At 43.0% G+C, this 21,295-nt stretch overlaps 2 protein-coding genes and 1 long non-coding RNA gene across 9 annotated transcripts in view; 1 reads left to right on the plus strand and 2 right to left on the minus strand.

The window, feature by feature from the left end:
- The window catches only part of LOC118283654, a 27,000-nt gene extending 19,538 nt beyond the window's left edge, over positions 1-7,462 (minus strand). Inside the window, exons 1-2 of the long non-coding RNA XR_004784622.2 lie at positions 7,226-7,462; positions 865-956 (exon numbers count right to left, since the gene is read on the minus strand). This is a non-coding gene — a long non-coding RNA (uncharacterized LOC118283654). The remainder of the gene's footprint in view (positions 1-864; positions 957-7,225) is intronic.
- vstm4a (V-set and transmembrane domain containing 4a) lies at positions 1,005-10,074 on the plus strand. The gene is made up of 8 exons (XM_035605898.2): positions 1,005-1,279; positions 2,594-3,046; positions 5,811-5,864; positions 5,983-6,090; positions 6,189-6,222; positions 6,561-6,709; positions 8,688-8,755; positions 9,585-10,074. Exons 1-8 carry the CDS (start codon positions 1,231-1,233, stop codon positions 9,735-9,737), a joined length of 1,068 nt encoding a protein of 355 aa, XP_035461791.1. The 5' UTR covers positions 1,005-1,230; the 3' UTR covers positions 9,738-10,074.
- Positions 10,075-11,358: 1,284 nt separating this feature from the next.
- wdfy4 (WDFY family member 4) overlaps positions 11,359-21,295 on the minus strand; it is a 40,430-nt gene continuing 30,493 nt past the window's right edge. For 4 of the 7 annotated variants that reach the window (XM_035605887.2, XM_035605888.2, XM_035605889.2 and 1 more), the window contains 15 exons: positions 21,235-21,277; positions 20,953-21,072; positions 20,649-20,772; positions 20,436-20,545; positions 19,246-19,396; positions 18,595-18,686; positions 17,160-17,369; positions 16,889-17,042; positions 15,398-15,555; positions 14,837-14,995; positions 14,565-14,744; positions 14,139-14,321; positions 13,591-13,678; positions 12,800-12,929; positions 11,359-12,574 (listed from right to left, as the gene is read on the minus strand). In XM_035605887.2, coding sequence (XP_035461780.2) covers positions 12,511-12,574; positions 12,800-12,929; positions 13,591-13,678; positions 14,139-14,321; positions 14,565-14,744; positions 14,837-14,995; positions 15,398-15,555; positions 16,889-17,042; positions 17,160-17,369; positions 18,595-18,686; positions 19,246-19,396; positions 20,436-20,545; positions 20,649-20,772; positions 20,953-21,072; positions 21,235-21,277 — 1,966 coding nt within the window. In that variant the 3' untranslated portion in view covers positions 11,359-12,510. The remainder of the gene's footprint in view (positions 12,575-12,799; positions 12,930-13,590; positions 13,679-14,138; positions 14,322-14,564; positions 14,745-14,836; positions 14,996-15,397; positions 15,556-16,888; positions 17,043-17,159; positions 17,370-18,594; positions 18,687-19,245; positions 19,397-20,435; positions 20,546-20,648; positions 20,773-20,952; positions 21,073-21,234; positions 21,278-21,295) is intronic. The other 3 variants (XM_035605893.2, XM_035605892.2, XM_035605891.2) reach the window with 1 other exon arrangement.

A 21,295-nucleotide genomic window follows, 5' to 3' on the forward strand; every position in this document is an offset into this window, starting at 1 on the left:
ACTCAGATTAAATGTGCATGGATCTGGTGAAAATGCTTGCATACAGTTAACTCCCCAGTACCAAAGTAACTTATACCAAAGTATTGTTGTCCCCCTGAGAAGCAGTAACTTGCTTTGACCACTGCAGGGCAGAGGAGAGTAATCTCTCCTCTGAAGCAAAGACATGAACTTGAGACTTGTGTATAGGAAAACTTGAGGGAAACCCCAAGTAAAAGACATATTATTTCTCTGCAGCCAACGGTGCATTTTTTTAACCTTAATTGATAAAACATAAACTATGGCTTGAAACTTAAGCTCTATGTATAATACAATTACTATCTGTTCAAAGCAAACGTTTTGACAAGGTTAGAAAGGACTGAATCCCCCCATCGACCCAGGCAGCACATTTTCCTCTGAATCCATCCATCTCACATACATGTAGGTCATATGTATGAAGGGTTAAATCTGTTGTGTAATTCCATTTGGCTTTGGCAGAGCTCAAAGCGCAAGCAGAAGCACTGCCTCAGCAGTTTAGACTGCCCAATAAAGCAGCAGGCTTCATACCACTGGGACAGTCTGACAACCACAGCCAGAGACAAGCCCATGCCACTCTGTGCAGCAGCCAGACAGGGAGAGGTCCCCACACACACACACACACACACACACACACACACACACACACACACACACACACACACACACACACACACACACACACACACACACACACACACACACACACACACACACACACACACACACACACACACACACACACACACACACACACACACACACACACACACACACACACACTTTCGTGCTTTGTTGTGTATGATTCTCAAAATGACAGTGTGACAAGCACGCGCACAACAACACACTCACCACGGGACTTGACCGTCGCTTTAGCGTTCTGGGGTTTTGGGCCATCATCCAAGACTCCTCACAGAAACACAGGAAATGACATTTCCTACATTCTGCAGGACACACAGAAAGAGAGAGCGAGGGAGAGAGAAGGAGGGAGGGAGAGGGGGAGAGAGAGAGAGAGCGCACTGGGAGAGTGAGTGGGAGTTTCTAAGTGGGAACAGAACATTTACTGTTTCATATTACACAAAAAGAGGAGAAAGAGGAGAAGAGTTAATGGTGGGTAAGGGTGCTGGTGAGTCGTGCAGTCGGGCTCTGTTTTGAATGAGACTGCTTGTTTAAGTGCTGTGCAGTTGTCTGGGTTTATGGATTCGCTGACTGTGGAAAATGTACTTCTCTGTAGTGGTCCTTGTCCTGACTAAGGCTCTGGTCTCAGGTAAGTTGACCTTGTTAACAGCAATGTAGAACCAGTAAGAATGCGAGCACGCATGCAATACAGAAATTGAATGTGTCTGATGTACTAACTTGATGATCTAACATTGGGAAAACCATATATTTTGAGTTTTGGCATGCAAAATAATTTTCAAACACACCAGAAAAACACCTCTTGATAGTAGTTGTTTTCTACAACAAACAAAATATGACAGTCATTATTACATTATTGGCAATATTGATGTAGCAAATATTGCTTTGATTAAAATGAAACCAGTTGTGGAGTGAAGCAGTTCGTCCTCTGTGGGAAAACCTCCGTATGACGCGCAACTGACATAAAGTGGACTTATGGACAACTCATATTCCCTGCCCTATAATCTTTAAATTTTTTCCATTTTTTGTGTATTATGTTAGTTTGAGTCCCTTTTTGTTGTCGCATCAAATAGTGTAGGCGCCTGAGGGAGATTCCCCACCTTACACAGCAAAAGCAAAAGAAAAGAAAAACAGTAAAGGCAGCCCAGATGGTCCCTGTTATCTTGTCGTGTCTCTCTCTGCCTCTTTCAGGCTGTAACGTCCTGAAGATGAATGTCTCCCACCTGTAGATTTTCTCTGCCCGTCTGATCACACATATTGTGTCCAGACCCAGCGTCTCTTCTAGACGGACCTGACGTGGCTGGCACCAGAATCAAACACATCTACCGCACCTCCTTCAGGGTGCTGGTGTTTTCCCACTCTCAGTCTTCTAGCTATTCTGAACTAGATTCCCACCCAGTGATAGAATGACATAACCTGTAAAAGTGCCAGAGTTAATGTGAGCCCGACACCAGAAATCCAAGTGGCCACTGTGGGTGTGCATATAAACTTATTTTGTCTTAATGCCACGATTATGTGTAATTGAGAGGAAATAGTGCAAACATCTTGCAAAAAAAAAAGGAACTCACGACTTTTTTCCCCATCTGTGGCACATTACCAGCTGGTTAAGAAACCAGGGAGGAGTCACTCTTGTTTGGGGAAAATGGGAGTTTATGGTTTGGTTCGATTGTATTCGGTCATAAAACAGTACAGTTCAACAGACAAAACCACACACCCCCAAAAACATATCTAAATTAGAATGGCCCTCAGTAGAGCGCATACCTTCACCGAGGCCCAACAGCTCACCATCCAGTTTGAAAATATCAAAAACATGTATCTCGCTAAAGGTTAACTAAAGTGGAAAACAACAAACGATAAAGAAAACATACGTCTTTCACATAAGTAATCAAAATAAGATTGTCAGCTGTATGTACCAGCGATATTGTTGTTGTCTTTCTGTCAACAGAGGTATGTCACACCCTGAATGTGACAGTGAACCCTGGGCCTGTTGTCACGGTAACAGAGAAAGACAACTTGACACTGTCCTGCCTGGTATCTCAGAGGAAGAGGAGCAGCAGTGTTCTCATCCTCCGCTGGTTCTTCTCACCTGTGGCTGCTCCCCTGCTCCCGTCTGCCCCCTCCCCTCCAGCCCCCTCCCCTCCCGGTCTCGAGCCCTCTCACTTTCTGATTGTGAAGATGGGCATAAAGAAAATGAAGCTGTACGGCAACTACACCCGTCGTTTCCCCCAGCCAAAGTTCCGTCTCTACGAGGAAACGGAGAGCGAGCTGTACCGGTTGCGGATTTTCAGCGTGACGGGGGCAGACCAGGGTTTCTACGCCTGCAAAGTTCAGGAGATCCGCAAACACAGAAACATATGGAGGGCGTCGTCCAACGGGACCAGCACCACGCAGCTCACAGGTAACTAAATGTGCACCCCAACACACTGTGCTCTTCGTGTCTCACTTGTCTGTGGAAAGATACAGGGCCACGTTTTGGCAGGTGATGGGGTCAAAGGTGAGAGGATGGAGGGCATGTAAGTTGTCATTTGTCAGCTGCTATTTTTAAAAAGTCATTTCTTTTTAAAAAAACTTGTTAGCCAAGTTGTTAAGGATTGGAGACACTTTCTAAGCAATCATTCTCCCTGTCTTGGGTGTCCTGGAGCAAAATGTTGAATCTCTACAGGGCTGTGGCTATGTCCCGTGGTGGAGGGGCAAGTTATGCCATGACAAATGTCAGTATTGCACAATTTCTAGCGGAATTGGGAGTGAGACTGAGGTAAACGTTTAGCCTTTTGTTAGATCAAATGCAAGACTGTTCATTGACATCGATTGAACCTTCACTTGATACAGGCAGGCGAGTAAAGACAAACAAATCCGTGTGCAACACAGTGACTTGTGTTGCACGGCCCCGAGCGCCGACAAGAGGGAGTCAAAGGCAAGAGGGGATTTCTGGTGTTATTACTGTGCAAATGTTTCCATGAAATACTCTCCAAGGAATTCCCTCACAGCCACACACATTCAGTGGAGGCTGCTGTCCATGTTATCTGGGAAGAATAGAAAATGACCGAATAGAGGAAGAGCAAGAGTTTTTGTAAAAGGATAAAGGGGCAAACAGAAATGTGTAACGTGTATTCTTTGACTCTCTAGCTGTGTTATTTGCCGCGAGTGAAGCCTATATGTGTTTCAGTGTGTGACCCCAATCCTCTGGTATTTCCATCTCAAAACAATGAGCTCACACAGCCAAACCACACTCAACAATATCACTCTGTGTGTATGAGCGAGCGTGAGGAGCAGAAGGTAGAGTGTTGCTGAGCAGGCGAAAACCTCCGAGAAGCGGTAACCTGCCTTTCCTCTAGAACTCAAAAAACTCCAAAGTGCATGACGTCAGCACTCTAGGTTCACTTTTAAGCAAGCCTCAGGGGAAAAGAGGATATGTTTGAATGCAGTTTGCAGTATAACTGATTTAGTCTGAGCCAAGATTACTGCAGAAAGCAACAACAACAACAACAACAACAACAACAACACTAGCTGAACAAATCTGGTTAAGAACTAATTTGGATCACATGGAGCAATAAAGATGTCTTCACGCAGCAGGCTCTATTGAAATTGAAGGGGATCTATTGCAGGGAGGTCACTGCGGGATGCACAGGATTAAGAGGTTCAACAGGGATTGAAGACGCTAGGTGTGGTTCACCTGAGTCATTTGCACAGGTTTACCTTTCTCTCGCTGTGTGCCTGGAAGTTTGAGTCAGAAAACCATCTGGCAACGCCCTGCCCTGTTTTCAGGGCAATGTCCCACCGAAGGAAGCCGCACGACCTCAGGCATCTCCGACATGCATTGACCGCAGAGCCAGAAAACACAAGCGCTGACATTAGAAGGGTAAACAAACAGAAAACCAACGTTTGAGCTGTAACTGTGATCCAGGGAAGCCCTCGGTCTGCAGAGCTCAGTGCAAAAAAAGGCTTAACCTCACGAGATCACTACTCTCACTAAAAATATTTTCCGCTGCGGGGAACATTGGTTCGTCTTCCCCCACATCTTTAAAATCCCGACTTCAGACCTAATGGTTGAACACATGATGTTTTCTTTGTACAACCACATGTGTATAATGTGAACTCTGACCCGTCCCTTCACTGATCAGACGTGGTTCCTAGCGTGTGGTTACCCACATTGTGAAGGTCAGATGCCTGGTTTACCCACATCAACTGCTCCCAGCTCATATTGTCAAGACGTGTCTGTTTCATGGAGCCCGTCACCTTGTCAAATCAGTAGGACTCTGCCACAAATTTGTCAACTTGAAAAATATTTTTCTTTGGCTGACATTACTTTTCCTCTCGGGTTAAGCAGTGGATTATTTTGCCTTGGACTGTGTAGTCAAGCCTCTTCTGGTTACTGGATGTATATTTTTGGTCAGGATTAAAGACGCCTTTGTGCTGCTCCCTGACAATGTGATATTCAGACTGAACGGCGGTCTGGAAACAGGCGGGAAGTCAATTAGAGTTAATATCTTTATCATTTCTTATTAATATGTTTATCAACCTGTGTTTTAAAAGACGTATTAAAATGTCATTAGCAGGAGCAGAGAGACAGTAATTTATGTACACAGCCTCTCTTCTCTCCCCTTGTTAAATACCCCTGACCTATACACGGCCCATCACTCATCTGCTCACACTGACACAACGGCCTTGTTCGATCTCTTGTCACTAATAGACAAAAGAACTGGAACATTTGTGAAGGGACCAACTATAGGAAGGGGATACGCAAAGCAACAGGGAACCTCTCGTTCGTTCGTTCGTTGGTGTGTGTGTGTGTGTGTGTGTGTGTGTGTGTGTGTGTGTGTGTGTGTGTGTGTGTGTGTGTGTGTGTGTGTGTGTGTGTGTGTGTGTGTGTGTGTGTGTGTGTGTGTGTGTGTGTGTGTGTGTGTGTGTGTGTGTGTGTGTGTGTGTGTGTGTGTGTGTGTGTGTGTGTGTGTGTGTGTGTGATGCTGCAGCAGACTCTCCCTTCATGACAGCGGTTTTGATATTTCTGGAAACCACTGAGTCTGTCTGCTGTCTTGGGGCAGTTCCCTCAGACAACGGCAATTTACAAAGATTTTTATTTTTTGCCTGGGCACAGTTTTCTCTGTCGTCGGCCTGCCGTTTTTGCTGACTCCTTTTTTTTCTCTCAACAACTGTTTCCCCAGTGCACTTTACCTCCGAGGACGGCAGCAGTGAAGGACTGTGGCGTTTATTTGCAGGTATACCCTTTTCATGTCTGGCCCGACCGCCTGTTTCACATTACCGTATGACATCTATGATAGTGCCTCTGTTCGGACGCCTCTTTTCTAAGATTATCATCTCGTCTCTGCCTTGAAGATGTGTATCTGTGTGCCGTGCTGATCTGCTCACTGGGCCTGTTGTCCATCTTCCTGTTCACTCTGGTTCTCGCCTGCCAGCACTTACACAGAAGACACAGGCTCAAAGGTGAAACCATAACATTTTTTTCAAAAATCCTGTTTCCTATTACTGAACAATACCTGGATATCTGTTATTAAGACATTTTTCTGCCCTTTTCTCTGCAGCCAGTTACCTTCTGGTCAAGTGTCCAGAAAGCAGGTACATTACATTTGTTTATTCAAAAATAGCAATGACATAATTCTTTAAATATTAGTGACCACGCAGTTGATTGACAGAAGATGAATTTGATGATTCAAATGTGGCAATTTGCTTATCTTTTCCTTGTTTCATACAATTGTCAATTGAATGATGTCGATTTCAGATTTGACGGAAAATTGTGACGTTTAAACAGACAGAATCATGAAAATATTCAAAAGACTAATTTGAAGAAAAAAAACTAGAGGCTATTGCACATTTCAGACCATCTGTCCATATACTTTTGCCCATTTGATTTGTCGATAATGGGAGTGTTTCGTCGTCTCCTCCGCCCCACACAGCTCAGGAGAGACCGTCACCAGCTCCAGCAGTTCGTCCAGTTCCTCCCCGAGGGCGCAAAGGAAAGACACAAGACGGAACACGGACAGAGGAGTCGCAGCGACACCGCCGAAACTGCCTGTGGAGCCGCCGCCTCACATACCGGCCAAAGGTAAAGAGACACGTGGGGGCGCAGGAGGCAGGATGTGACTTCTTAATTGTTTAAACGGACGATTGGGTCAATGGTTCCCAGCCTGTTTGGCCTGAGAGACCCCTCGTCTCATTCTATGGTCCCGAGTTAGACTTTATAACAGTCAATCGGGTACAAATTAGGTCCTGGTTCCGACCCAGTTGAAACAAATCCCAAATAAGTAATGCAAAACCTAAAGCAATACAGCCACACAGCGTGTGCACAGAACGAGGAGAAACCATCGTCCCTATAAGGAAACACACTTCAACACCAAGCAGCTATCAGCATAGCGCATAAACACGAAAACTGCACATGTCCATATATGACGGTCGTGATATTCCATGCTAACACCGCAAGCGACATGTCACAGCAAAGCCCAGGCTACACAGATTCCAACGGTGTATTGTTATCACTCTACGACCAACACTCATCGAACAAGCAGCCGAAGAAGAAGAAAAAGTTTGTATCAAACAGCGAGATACATAAATGGTGTCTTACCTTGGATGTTTTGTCGCGACAACTTGTGTTTTGAGCCACGAATCCGCTCCCGCTAGCTAGCACAAAGGCTACTCGTCACGTTTAGCTGTTGAACGGCCTGTTTCGTCCCCGTTTGACTCTCAGCGGAGGGATTCGTAGGTGAAAAGGCTTTCGACCCAATCAAATCCCTCACAGTGGATTCGCGCCCTCAGCGAATGGCGTTGTTGCCAGGGATTTGGAGGCCGTCCCGTCGATTCTACTGGCTCTGACGGTTCGATACACGTGTCAATCATTCAGCCGGCTATGACGTCATTGCGCCGAACTTCAAAGATCGTTTGTGGAGACAGATGAGCACCCGTCTTTGTTAAGACATATGTTGTTGGCGTAAAACAAACTTAGTCCGTCGGACCATGTCCCTACTAAAGCTTGTAACTTTGCTCTGCTTCACTTTATCAGCATGAAATTTGGCACAGATAATGTCCAGATGTTGTTATGGATTTCTAGAGGAATGGGCTTCATCTGCATTATTACATAGGGGATATTCACACTATTTATATGTTTCAGGTGAACATTAAGTCTTTCATTTATGTTGTGTTCCATCTTCATTTACTCTGACCAAGTAGATGATACAATCTATCACTTCTGCTGTAATCCCGGAAGTGTTACCTTTATATAGATATAAGATTATTCGTATAGATCTTGTAGTTGTAGAGATATACTCTGCAAAAAGGGCCTTGAGTGGAGGGTTTTTCCTTCTGATATCAAGGATTTTAGTGTCCAGTTTTCACAAAAAAAGAGAGCAAAACCTTGAGATAAGTCAGAAAAAACAACAACCCATCAGACCCAAGTTGGGAGCAACTCCATTAGGCTGACGATATATATTTTCTTCAGCAAACTAAAAGGGACTCAATTCTTCTATGAACATCCAAGATTGATTAGTCCGTGTTTTGGTTCAGAGGGAGAACAGGGGCTCGGTGGTTACCAGTATCACCTCGCAGCGGATGAGACTGGTTCAGTTCCCAGTCTTTGTATTTCTTTGCGTGGAGTTGGACCTTCCTCTCATTCCAATCACACGGGAGGCGTTAGAGTCCCAGGGAGCTGAGCGAGGGGCCAGCCCCCCTAAGAAAAGAAATTAGCGGCTAAAGAAAACAACATTTAATGAAGGTATCCAGCAAATACAAAAGCAGAAAATGATATCTCCCGCGTAATTCAATTTTCATGACAAAACATCAACAGAGGGTCCAGCAGAAAACGGGCTGATAATAAGACTTTATACTGTATTAGGGTACAATCCTGCTGGGTATTGTCAGAGGTCAATTCAACACAGATTTCCACAGAATGAAGCTCGTACTTTCATTATACGCTGAACCATGATTTTCTTGAAAGAGTTTGTGAAGTGAGAATTGAAACCTCACTCATATTTGTGAATTCATTGCTCCTGACTGTTGTTGTTGGGTCAATTAATGTTGTCTCCGTTTTTCAGTGCCTGTTGCTGCAAAGAGACCTCAAAAGCCCAGAAGGTTAAAGACTCAGCCGAGGAGATCTGCAGCTGTAAGTCTCCGTGTTATCACCCAGTATACAGACTATGTCCACTACTGCCATGACACTCTTTATGAATATGCACATAATATTTTTGTTCAAATGTATTTATTAACATTTTGAAAATATATATTTTTTTCATGCACAGAGTTGCTATTTAGATACGTACAAAGGGGAATTTGTCCCATGACTGCATGATTGTCTACAGGAGTTTATTGCCATCTCTTCATTCAGTTATGAGTTTGATAATTCTATTTAGCTTTATTGCTTCTCAAACACAATTATTTATTTAGATTGCTTCATTGGTTTTATATCCACAATAAAAGTGTCAAATAAGTATGTGCAGAAGAAAACTACTCAAACTAAGGATCATCAGCACCTCTGCTGTTGCCGTTCCTGTGATTTTATAGTGAAATTCAGCTCCGGAGATGTGAGTGTTTCTTTCGCACGAACACACTGATTGAATTAGTGCAACTGGAACGATCTTGGGGATGTTGGACAGGAATCCTGTTGCGGCAAATGAGTAAACTGAATGTTCCGAGAAGTCCAGTGAAGCCAGTAAACACACACTTTCTGCAGCTAAGGAGCACTATGGAGAAATCTACCACAGAAAATGAAACTGTTCTATCGGTGAGATTAAATGCAGACAAGATGCGTGAGTGGAAAAATCTGAAACGTTTACATTCACTGCATATACAGTGGTGTCCAAAAGTCTGAGGCCATTCTCCCATTCAAGTCAACGGAAAATATTTGGACCCCACTGTACATGCAACGCAACTCTCTTCCTCTTTTGAGCTGAAATTCCTTCAGGTTCCTCTCCTCCCTCCTCTCCCTCCCACAGCCTCGGACGACACAGGAGGACAGTCTGACATATGCAGAACTGGAGCTGGTGAGACCGAGGCCGGAGCCCCAGGCCTCCTCCAGCCCGGACCCCACACCCGCAAGCTCGGACACGGTGTACGCTCAGATCCTCTTCCAGGAGAGAAAGCTGTAGACACAGCAGCGTGGTGCCTCCTATAGTGACGGCACAGATTCAGCTCCGAGTACAGAACTGAGTGGCGTCAAAAAGGACTATATTTATGAACTATCACTATGGCATTTAGCTTTCGGTTTTTTGGGGGCTGTGAGTACACTACAGCTATTGGCTAATGGGGCTTTTGTGTTTCCTCAGTGCAGTTCCATTCCAGGGCAGCAGTTTTCCGGGGTCTTATAATTCAGTTGTTTTGTTTGTTGGCATCTTCGGCCTGTGAGCCAGATGTTTATAAGAATGTTCTTCTAACTATTCCGAATAAACTCAGGAGACCGCGTGGAAAATAAACTGTTGCCCAGGCTCTCGTACTTCAGTGTCATGAGGCACGGCAACACTGAGCTTTTTAAATGCATTCATAATTATAGCACTAATAAAAATAAAAAAATAAATATATGCCTGGGTCTGACATTCAAAGATTCATACAAATGCTTTTCAATCATCCGTTCAAAGTGGGCCGAACAGCACTTTGTCAGATTTTATACGATGTGACTGGGGGTCACAAGCCAGATCCGTTTCAGATGACAAAAGAAAAACGACAGCACAATATCATAAACAGCCGAAGCAAAATTTCAGCATCTGACACAGGTGGCAGCGGCACATGGCTGAGAAATGAGAAACGAATGACTTCTTTAATCTTACTATTCTGTTCTTCGGCCGAGAGTCAGATGAGAAGATCGCTCTCATGTCCGTCTGACAAGTGTAAGGCTGTAAGGCCTGAGGGAGCTGGCCTGGCTCTGTCCGACGGTGACAAAATGCTGCAACCAGTCCTTCTAAAGCTCACATTGAACACGTTACATCCGTCTAATCCATATATAAATGGCAGTGTTTGTGCTGTGATTTTGCAGGGGGCTACGTGCCAGTTTCCTCACGAGTGACAAAAAAGGGACAGGAACAGAAAAGGGAGTCTTCAGCTTTTGATTTCAAAGTGTCAGAGGCACAGACATAATGAGCAAATGTGAATCCGGGAAAGCGGCAGGCATTACGCTCAAGCACCGGAGAAAGGTGAAGGGTGTAGGCCATTTTGTGAAGGTCAGTGTGTGAAGAGAAATGGGATGAAGTCAGTAGGCGCGCAGGGAAAGAATGATACACATCCACGCCCTTCTCTCTGCGAGTGGGAGAGATCGAGAGAGAGACCATCATCCCCCCATGGTTCAGACTCACTGACGAGGATGAACCCGCTAATGACTACATTTATTCAAATTAGACTAATTGTAATCATGGTTAATAATTAGCTTTACAGTGCATTATAATTGGGTTAGGCTACAAGATGGTTCTGCCTAGGTGCAATAATTTATTTGATTTAATTATTTTGAGGAACCCAATGGTTTGACATTTCATATCATAAAACCAACGGTGTAGAGAGAATGGCGATGGCCGTTGCCTTTAGAGAAGGTCATTGCTCGCTCTCTGGGAAAATTATGAGGACTATTTTCCACTCTATTAAGCTACTCCACTTAGCACAATTAGCCGCACACACAAAGGTTAAAGAGAAAGACCTCTTGCTTTATGAGAGCGAATAGTGGCGCATGTGCACGAGGGAGCAAGCGAGAGACGCTGAGAGAGAAGGAGCCTCCACAATCTGACATCATTTAAAATGCTGTTATTTATTGGAACATCAGTGTCTGTTTCCCCTGAAAGATTTAAATCAATGTTTAGAAAAGCTTCATCATACTGTATCTGTTCAGACGGGTCAGAATTACCCAAGTGTGTATTGGTGAGGCCCTGCAATAACTACAGAGATAAAACAGTCTGATGTGGCATATCTGTCCTTGGTATACCACGAACAAGCCCACAAAAAGCTGTGTCAAGCAGAAAAGGATACCTCAACAAGAACACAGAACACATTTTATATCATCCACACACACACACAAACACTTGATCACGGATCACACTGGGATTGAAAAAATGAAAACAAGTCAAAAACTCAAGGATGTCACATTACAAAGCAAATAAAAAACATGTGGAAGACCAAAAAAAGAGGTGCAAGAAACTATTCACAACTAACATTCCGAATTGTTCACACCAAATTTACCAAAGCAAATGACTGAAATGCTGACGAGTGCATGCATCAGTTTTTATAAAAACCAAATGCTTTATGTGAAATTTGTGAGAAAAAGAACTGCTTAAGCTTTTAGAAAACTGCGAGTTCATGTTCATCATTCACATAGTTCACTCTCTCCTTTCTCTTAAAGTTCTCCAGTTCAATCACAGGCTTCTGCTGTGGCCCCTAGTTAGCTGTTCTGGAGCGGCAAAGGATAATTTAATCAATTTTTTATTGAGGAATACTAGAGTGCTTTCCATTATATCCCTCATCCAAATCCACCTGACTGTACTGTCCTTTCGGTTTCAACTTCATGAGACCCAGATGAAGTATAAATTTAAAAAAAAAAGGAAATAAAAGCCTGATTTCAATCATAATCAAAATTACACATGAAAAGATTTAAAGAAACGGTCGGCAGTTTTATTCAAATTGGCTCAAATTCATTATTTACATAAGAAAAATACGGAATTAAATAGTTATGTAGCAGGTAACATTATTATTCTACAACGTCTGAGACTTGAATGCATCAAATATTATAACGTTGATCTCCGTGACTGCAAACACAGCTGATCGACAGCTGAGCTCTCGTTTTCAGCTGGTATCAGACCTGAGACACTGGTGAAGTCTCTCAGAGGATAAAGGGGCTGCACAGAAATGGTGGCTGGACGCACAATTGTGCTCAAACATAGCCACCCATCACTCACAGGTCCAGGTGAAAACTCTGCCCCAGGCATCGCCCGCCAACAGAGTAGCGTGACTCCTACATGGGAGAAAGCAACGCAAATGTATTCTGTCGTAAAGAATGCAATAATAAACACGAAAATCCGGTTCGCTCCTGAAGTAGTTCAGTATCAGTATTAAAATACTTGTCAGTCAAACATGAAAACAAACATATATACATAAACAGATGAAGTTTTCAAATGATCAGACAGAGATGAATTCCCACCCCTCTTGCTTTGTGTGAATGCATGATAGTAGCTCGTACCTGGACATGGTCAGAGCTGTGATGGCTGGATTGTTTTTGTAGTGGCGTTGCGACACAGCCTGACTTCGGCTCAGCTCTCGACACGGCACCAGACGTCTCTCCCAGCATTCACCCTGACGGAAGCTTCTCACTGTGGATGCATCATGAGAATGTGTCACCCTCTGTGTATTACTGAATCCTGTCTGTAATGTTACTCTGACCCAGCGGTCGCCTCGAAAAAATTCAGCTGTGCATTAATGCTGTGTTTATCTGCGGTTAGCAGGCCGTTGAAGGGAGAAAAATCACTCAAATATAAATGCTTTGGTGTTACATAAAAACTTATCTCAATGTAATTTGCAAAGCATAATACTCCTATGAGGTGATGCGAGGCTGTAACCAACGTATGCCAAATTGGATCTGGGTATTATTGCTTTCGAAATTATACACGCACACACACGTCAGCAGAATTACTCATCAGTGTTTACTGCCTCTATGTTTAATAACTTTATAACAACATAATTTCAGCTAGCCCTAACGCTAGTGAGGGATGGGGCGAGCACAGCAATCTCTCATCTGGAAACCACGCCATCTAGCTCTGAGATGAGCAGTTAAAAATAATCGTCTCTCTCCTCAGGATATTTATCTAATTAAATAGATATGATGCGATTCTTTTTGAAACACGAAACTCTTCGTGCAGTTGCATCTTAGTCAGTGTCTCAGCTGCGCCACTGTCAGCCATTCCCATCATCTGTGTTGTTATAAATACATACACCAACACCGGGCATATCCGATCCTACTGCCAGTGACATTACCGTCTCTCTCCGTTTGGTCTTGCCCTGGGGACACAAGCTCTTCTGGAGGGCCAGGTAATTGTGTTCTGGTGTACTCCGTCTTCCATATCTGTATGAGAGACACATAACGAGTAGCAAAATCAGACGTAATTCAACATAATAACAAAACACACTCACATACGCACCAGCATGCACACAACCCCATAACTCAAGATAATAATAAAGTAATAAGACCATTTGTGTGTGTGTGTGTGTGTGCTTGTTGTGCATGAGGCATGGACACCAAGTGAAGCCTAATTTAGAGCTTGCAGCTTTGATTGCATAGAGGCAGCATAGTCTTATTTTAATCCTAAGCAAAAACAGACACTCTCACACACAGCCCATATGCTGTTATTAATACCTTGATGGACAGTGAGGCTAATACCAAAATAGTCACTGCCACAGTTGGATACTGTATGACTCAAAACAACCTCTCCTGCTGATCTATTATTCCAACAAACAGCTGCCAGACTGTGACTCCAAATACAAACATTCTCTCTCACACGTGCAACAAAAAGCATTACAATCACCTGTATGATGCCATCTGCACAGCCAGTGACGACGACATTCCTGTTGTCCCACTCCTGTCGCTGAGTGAAGCTGACACACAGGATGTCTGCCCTTGGACCACAGGAAGTGTCAGTGCAGGTTAACAGCTGACCCTTCATGGTCCACAGGTAGAGCTGAGGTCCCGCACATGACGCAATCTCACCCTTGGACAGAGAAAATGTGGTGTTGACGCCCATGTTGCACACAGATATGCACAAAAAACACACAAGACACACAAAGAGGATATGCATGCTACCAACTATGAGAATCTTCCCTTCCGCTGAATGAAGGGGGACCAACCAGACAACATTGCGCCAAAAATGACAAAAGGACAAGGCGGCGGAGCTTTTGAGTGGAGGCTTTTGAGCGGAGAATTAATGAGGCGGTGATTGAGGCGTTGGACGTACGGTGAGCTCGTTGATGGCCAGTGCACAGATGCTGGTTGTGTGTCCTGCTAACTGGGTGATGTAGCATAGCTCCTCCATATCCCACAGGATACAGGTGAGGTCACGGGAGCCACTTACAATCAGGCTGTGGACCTCCGACACCGCCAGGCATGTCACAGTGTCTGTGTGACCGTATAACGGCTGTAAAGAAAAACTGGGTCAAGGCGTGTTCCAACACTCTTTAGGTGTCACTGTTGAATCTCTGGCTAAAACCAACGCAACAACAAACCAACCTGTCTGAGTCTCATGTGAGTGAGTTTGTCCTTGGTGACTGCTATGTCCCACACACACACCACAGTGCTGGTTCCTCCAGTGATGATGGTCGTCGGGTTAGGACAGGCCGCGCACAACGTCATGCCCCAGTCACATGAACTCTCGCACACGGCAAAGGTCTAGAGATGGAAATACACAAGACCATCATCACATGGTTTATATCCGTTTGTATTAGATATATAGGGTGACGACTGAGTGAGTTTATGGATATGATACTGGCTAGCTGATGCCCAGACTCAACATGCTTCATGTGTATGTGATTAAATTGCATCAAATACAATTTTTATAATGTATGAAAGAATTCCTCTTTCATTATTCTGAGATAATGTGAAACTAGTTGAGTGTGGTTAAAATAAAAACTAATTCATCAACCCAATTCTCACATTTATAAGCAATGCTATGTGGGCCTGTATAAGATTTCCAATAGTCTTATTTCAATTTTATTCATACAAGGACAGACCCGGAGAACCGGGTGAAATTTAATGAAAAAGGTGATCTACTGTATAATGCCACATGTGTACCTTCTCTGTGGCGTAGTTTCCAAAGGCACAGCTGTTGTCAGGGAATCCCCAGCTGAAGAAGCAGGTCGAAAGATGCGACAGGAGGAGATGGTTTCTCTCCAGCACCAGGACCTCTTTTTCCAGGCACAGTATTTGACCCACTGGGCCTCTCTGCAGCTCTGCATAGGGGTCAACAAGTGTTACTGAGAGTGGGGTGCCGTAAGTAAAAAAAAAGGTGTGAAAGAAAGTACGGGAGTGCTTTGGAAAAAAAAAAAGTTAGTTTGATCATATGCACCCATAAAAAAAAGTCATGATGTGAAGAACAGAAAAAAACTGACCTCATTCTGCCTTTTGTGTACCTGAATAAACTTTCCTGGCCAAATAAAGGTAATGGCTGCTCAAACACATCACATTAAAGAGTTTGGTGGCTCAGTAAACTTGTAAAGAATTTCATTAAATTGACCACAGAAAAACTGGGCAATTAAAACAGCTATTCCCAGGGTACAACACGTTGAGCAAGCCTCTGATCTATGGGGACACCTGAATGCTGGAGAGTAGAAAATGTGCGTGCGTGTGTATGTGTGTGTGTGCACGTGCAGTGAGAGAGGCTGTAATTGTGCCTATAATTGACCTGTACATGCAGGGACAGGCAGAAATCATTATATCCTTTCACCGGTTCTGCCTCTTAAAATCCCCAGAAAGAACTTGTGCCTGCATTTGTCTTAATGTTCCTCTTCCTATTCATCTCTATCTGCTTATTGATCAGATCAGACACTCTGAGATTTAATATGAAATGTAATATGCAGGAATCTCTCCCTGAGCATTCGTAGATTCATCTCCTCTCCCTCAGTGGGCCTGTAGGGATATTCAGATTATTAAGTAGGGCTCAGTGGAAGAGTCATCTCCATATTGTAGCTCTAAAAGATAGCTCCTTCTACCCTGCCACAGTATAAATTAATCTATGGACATTCTCGCTCTGGTTCAACAATTCCGTTGAGACCTGAGCATATCTTGTATATAATAATTGACATCAAACGGTGTGGAATACAATAAAGGAGGAACAATGCACAATAGTGCCGAATGCAGACGACTGTAATTGATTGAATTTGGTTTACTCAGCAGAAAATAGCTTTGTTTATTCAGTAGTTTGGAAATATCTGTTGATTATAAGGCTATATTATGATACATTAATTTTCTACCTTGAATGGGGGGAATGCTAAATGTGAAGCTAATGTACAGCCAGCGGCCAATGAGCTTCGCTTGGCATAAAGACTAGAAATGGGCAAAGAGCCAGCAGGGCCCTGACCAGAGGTAAGAGAAAAACAAGCTTTAGAGGTGATGGTGGTTAGATTATTTTTTTACCTCTAGCATAAAGCTGTGTCCCCTTGCTTCCAGTCATTGTACTAAACTAATTGACCCCCAGCTTTAGCATCATATTTAGTGCACAGGCATGAGAATGCAAAAAAAAGTTATTCCCAAGATGATCAACAATTCCTTTAAGATTAAGCTCACTAGTTTGATGTCTCGTGTGTTGTCCAGCTCTACCTCTGAATGGCTGTGCAGTGGTCTTCAGTTTGTCCAGTCTGTAGAAAAATGGGGTTGGATGGGGCGGTGACACTCCGTCTTTTTTTGAGCCACAGCGAGGTGGATGTGGTTTGGTGAAAAGCTATGGAAAAGAACCAGATGACTCACAAAAGGAGTATTTTTTGAAAAACAATATGATGCACTTAGACACAGGAAGTCGTGTAATCTTTCTGCTTTCCCCACATTCATTCTTTTTTACCTGTTTGGGAACCTGACCAAAGTTGCTGACATATCCTAAGATTGTGCTCCGTATGAGAGGGTCCTTGGGATTCTGCCGCCCTCTCTGGGCGTAGAAGTAAGGATGGAACGTGTTGACACTTTCTACAGCAGCTGGACCTTGTTGCCGAAACCCAAATATGAGGTCGATCCACTGGTGGAGGTGGGCACTCACGTAGTCACTTTCCAAAGCCTAAGGCAAAAAAAAGTGCAGGAGATTGTTGCACAAACTGAGACCACCGTAAGTAACATTACGACACTACACACGTTTGTGTGCAGCAGTACAATGAAGCAATACAAATGTATGCAGTGCTCATTGTTATTACATTGAGACCGAAACCATCAGTCAAACTGTTATTGTTTGTTCGTAGCTGTTAACTGTTAATATGAGAGTTAAGAAACAGAGAAAAACTTCTGGGAAAACGCACAACCTATCAAATTATCCAGGTACTGTATGATTTCTTCTGAAAGTCAATTCCAAAGTCCAGAACAGCAGGAAGCTGCACAGCTCCTTTATGAGCATATCTTCATGTTAGAATTAAAGAATGATTTCAGTATAATTACCCAGAGATTGGTTTTGAACAGTTAATAAGGAAAAGTGGGCATTGTGACCAACCATATCCTTGCACCCAATCTTAATAAACGCATCCTGGAATACTGAAGAAGAAGAAAAAAGAACGGAAAAGAAACAAGAACAAAAGAAGAATATATTGTTTTTAAATTAATTTGTCTATGGGAGGCAAAAAACACAATCTAAAAGTCACAAATTTATCAGAATGCTAGACAATATGAGTAGTTCAGTAGATTACAGAGTGATAAGCATCATAGTTGCCCCAGGCCTGGAAAAAATAGGGAGGGTCACAGTATGAAGAAATCAGTCCAGCAGAGAGAAAAAGAGCAGTTACACGGGGAGAGTGAAGATAAGAGCCGAGGAAAGAGAATATTCAGCCCATAAACAGCTGGCAGAAATAATGGCACTATGAAAAAGAGAGTGTCTTGTGCCTGCCTAAAATAGTGTTAAAGAGGCTCGTTGTCCTTCGATGTCTGTCATCTGGACTTATTTGCCTTCTCATGCATTCCCTTGACAAGAAAACAACTGCTCTTTATATTTGAATACAGCCAGTACTAAAAGAACCAAACTCGATGAGAGACGACGGCCTTTTGAGAGTATAACAAATAAGCTGGCTGTTGTGAATAAGATCTGTCTCTTATACTGTGCTAGAAAGAATGGAGAGAAACAAAATGAGAGCCAGTGTCAGTGGATGCTTGTTTAAGATACTAAAACAGTGTGTTTTCTGTGTGCATGCATTAGCCAGTATTGACAAACATTATTTGGTCTTAAGGGAAAGATCTCTGTATGTAACGGGCCAGTCTGGTCAATCGTAACGGACAGGCATGGTGAGGTCGGGGTCACTGACCTCACGGTGGACTCTAATGAACTCCTGGGGGTCACCTTTCGCCCATGGAGGCAGCTCGACATCTCCCAAAGCAGTGCCGTCCTCCATACAGCCTAATTGAAATATGGACATACGAGAACATACATCATTCCGGGTCACATGGCATCGCTATGAGTCATGCAGACGCACATGTACTGTCTGTTCATTACATTATGTCATACCTTTAGATGATACGGCTGGTAAAATGTGTCTTTTTTTAATGCCATAAAATTCAATGGAAAGAATTAGTATTGGATGTGTAGCCCGAAAGATAGCTTATTCTTCTGCGGCAGACATCTTTTATCATTACTTGGTAGAATATTTTCAGTCCTAAATACACCATCCTGCTGCTGTATATACTCATTAGACCAAATCTTAATCCAAAGATAATGAAATAAATGAACTTGACTATTTTCTGTATAAGTAACATTTTCTAAAAACTATAGAGCCTAGCCCAAAATGGGCTTGAGGACGACAGCCACACCCAAAAAAATGAATAATGCAATACAGAATATTGAGCACATAATTAATAAAATTGTGTGTAACACAACACATATATCTTAACTTATCTTAAGAAAATGTTTTCGTTCAGTCGTTCATTTAGATACACAGAGGATGATATTTGCGTCTGACCCAGGGGCATGTTGTTGGAGTTGAGCAGGAAGTCAGACAGGTAGAAGAACTCCGGGATCAACTCTCTGACGTCGCCCATGTTGTCTCTGGAGGCCGACTCCCACTCCTTCTTGACGCTGTAAAACATCCGCTCGGGGATGTCAAAACCTCCCTGTGGGGAGACGAGGGACAACACCATCAGATCACTGATCCCTGATCCCTGAACCAAATTTGCATCATGCATATTAATGAAGTGGTCTGCCTTATTCGATGCAGTGAATCATACTTTATATTCTTCATTGTATCGTGTGAGCAGGACATATTTGTAACTGTTCGAAGGGAAGCTTTTCCTCTTTCTGCAAAATTCCATAATCTATGTTAGATATCTCATGAGAGATAATGTAATTTTGAGTAAAACAATTACCTCAATGAATGAAAATAGCATATGTACTGGTTCAATTTTGTTAGAGATGTAAATTCAGTTATGTATATTACCACACACCCGGTACACGCTTCAGAAGACAAAAAGGCTCTGTAATTCACCAGACTAACATCTTTATTGCTTTATTCTGACTATCAAATGCATGCCTTTTCATTCTAATCAATCGAATGCAGCATTGTAAATTGGTAAATTCTGTGGCTATTTGCATTGGCTTTTTTTTTTTTTTTTAAAGATGATTTCTGTAATTATTTGCATATATATTGAAATCTCCCTATAATCTGCTTTCACACCAAAGGCAGCACTGAAACAGGATCTGGGAAGATGAAAATAGCTCATGTTAGAGTCAAATTATTAGCACGATTACGTTCTAAAATACAAAGGGGAGAAATAGATGAATGTCAGTGGCCGTCTGGAGCACTGGGTTTTGCAGGAGGGCCTGAGGGTGAATCAACAGATGGGATACACTTCCACTTCCTCAGAAAAATTAATCTACAGTGATCAGCAGTGATTACATTCAGAATGTGATCAGCATCATACCCTTTTATGTTATACATTCATCACCAACTTTATTTGCTTATAGATCTGTTTTCATGTACGTGGAAATCAAGGCTTTTACATATCTTCAATGGATACAATGACACAATGGCACAAAAATAATGTGCTGTAATGGTCAGAGGTTCAGAAACACTGCTGATAATATGATTTCTGTGATGTAAATACATAATGTATGTTTGTGCACCTTAATGGACAGGAGGGTCAAGGAACTCACCTGCAGTGCCTGGAAGGTGTGTGAAAACGGCTCTATCCTCACGAGGAAGGAGGCCACGATGATTGCTGAGGAGTAGTGGGTACAGTAGTGGCATCGTGCCGCCAAATCTCCTGCAGAGTTAAACATTTTAAAAGATCACTTAGTGTATTGAATCAAAAGTGCAATGCCGAGGAAAGGTAAGAGGAATGAAGAGTGACAAGCTGATCACATTACCTTCACCCCTGCTGTTCTCCACTTCGTCGAATCTCTGGATAAACATTTGTTTCCTTTTCTCTGTCTGAGCTCCCATTGGCTTAGAAAGATCACGGAAAGTGGCAGGATTTGACAGATCAAGTGTCTGCGGAGAATAAAACGGGATTGGATGAGAATGAGGAGAAAATATACAGATGTTGTGTAATAACTTTAAAGACACTCATATATCAATTTTAAAATGTGCGCAAACCCCTAGCACTTTTAATACCGTGGTGCATGAGCTATAACATAAATGTGTCCAGGATAATGATGTGTGAGATTCTACCTCTGAATGGTAGTCGGCCAGGATCCAGGGGAACACTGGATACTGCATCAGGTCATTGTAGGTCCTCCCAGCGATGGTGTTCAGATGCATCAAGTACTCAAAGTTACTTATTTCCCCTTTCTAGAGAACAGATGAGAATAATGAAACACTGGGTTCCTCTTGAAGTCGTAGCTATTCAACACTTCATTCATTACTGATGTCAAACGAGTAAGAGTTGAATCTGTAAACACAAACAACTCAAGACAAAATGAAATGCATGAAGAGCCGTGTTTATTGCATTACCTGCCATTTAACAAGGGCTGCCTTTTCAACTACAGGAGTCTTTCTAAAACACAATAAAAAC

The sequence above is a fragment of the Scophthalmus maximus genome, chromosome 10, assembly GCF_022379125.1.
Source record: "Scophthalmus maximus strain ysfricsl-2021 chromosome 10, ASM2237912v1, whole genome shotgun sequence".
Lineage (NCBI taxonomy): Eukaryota > Metazoa > Chordata > Actinopteri > Pleuronectiformes > Scophthalmidae > Scophthalmus > Scophthalmus maximus.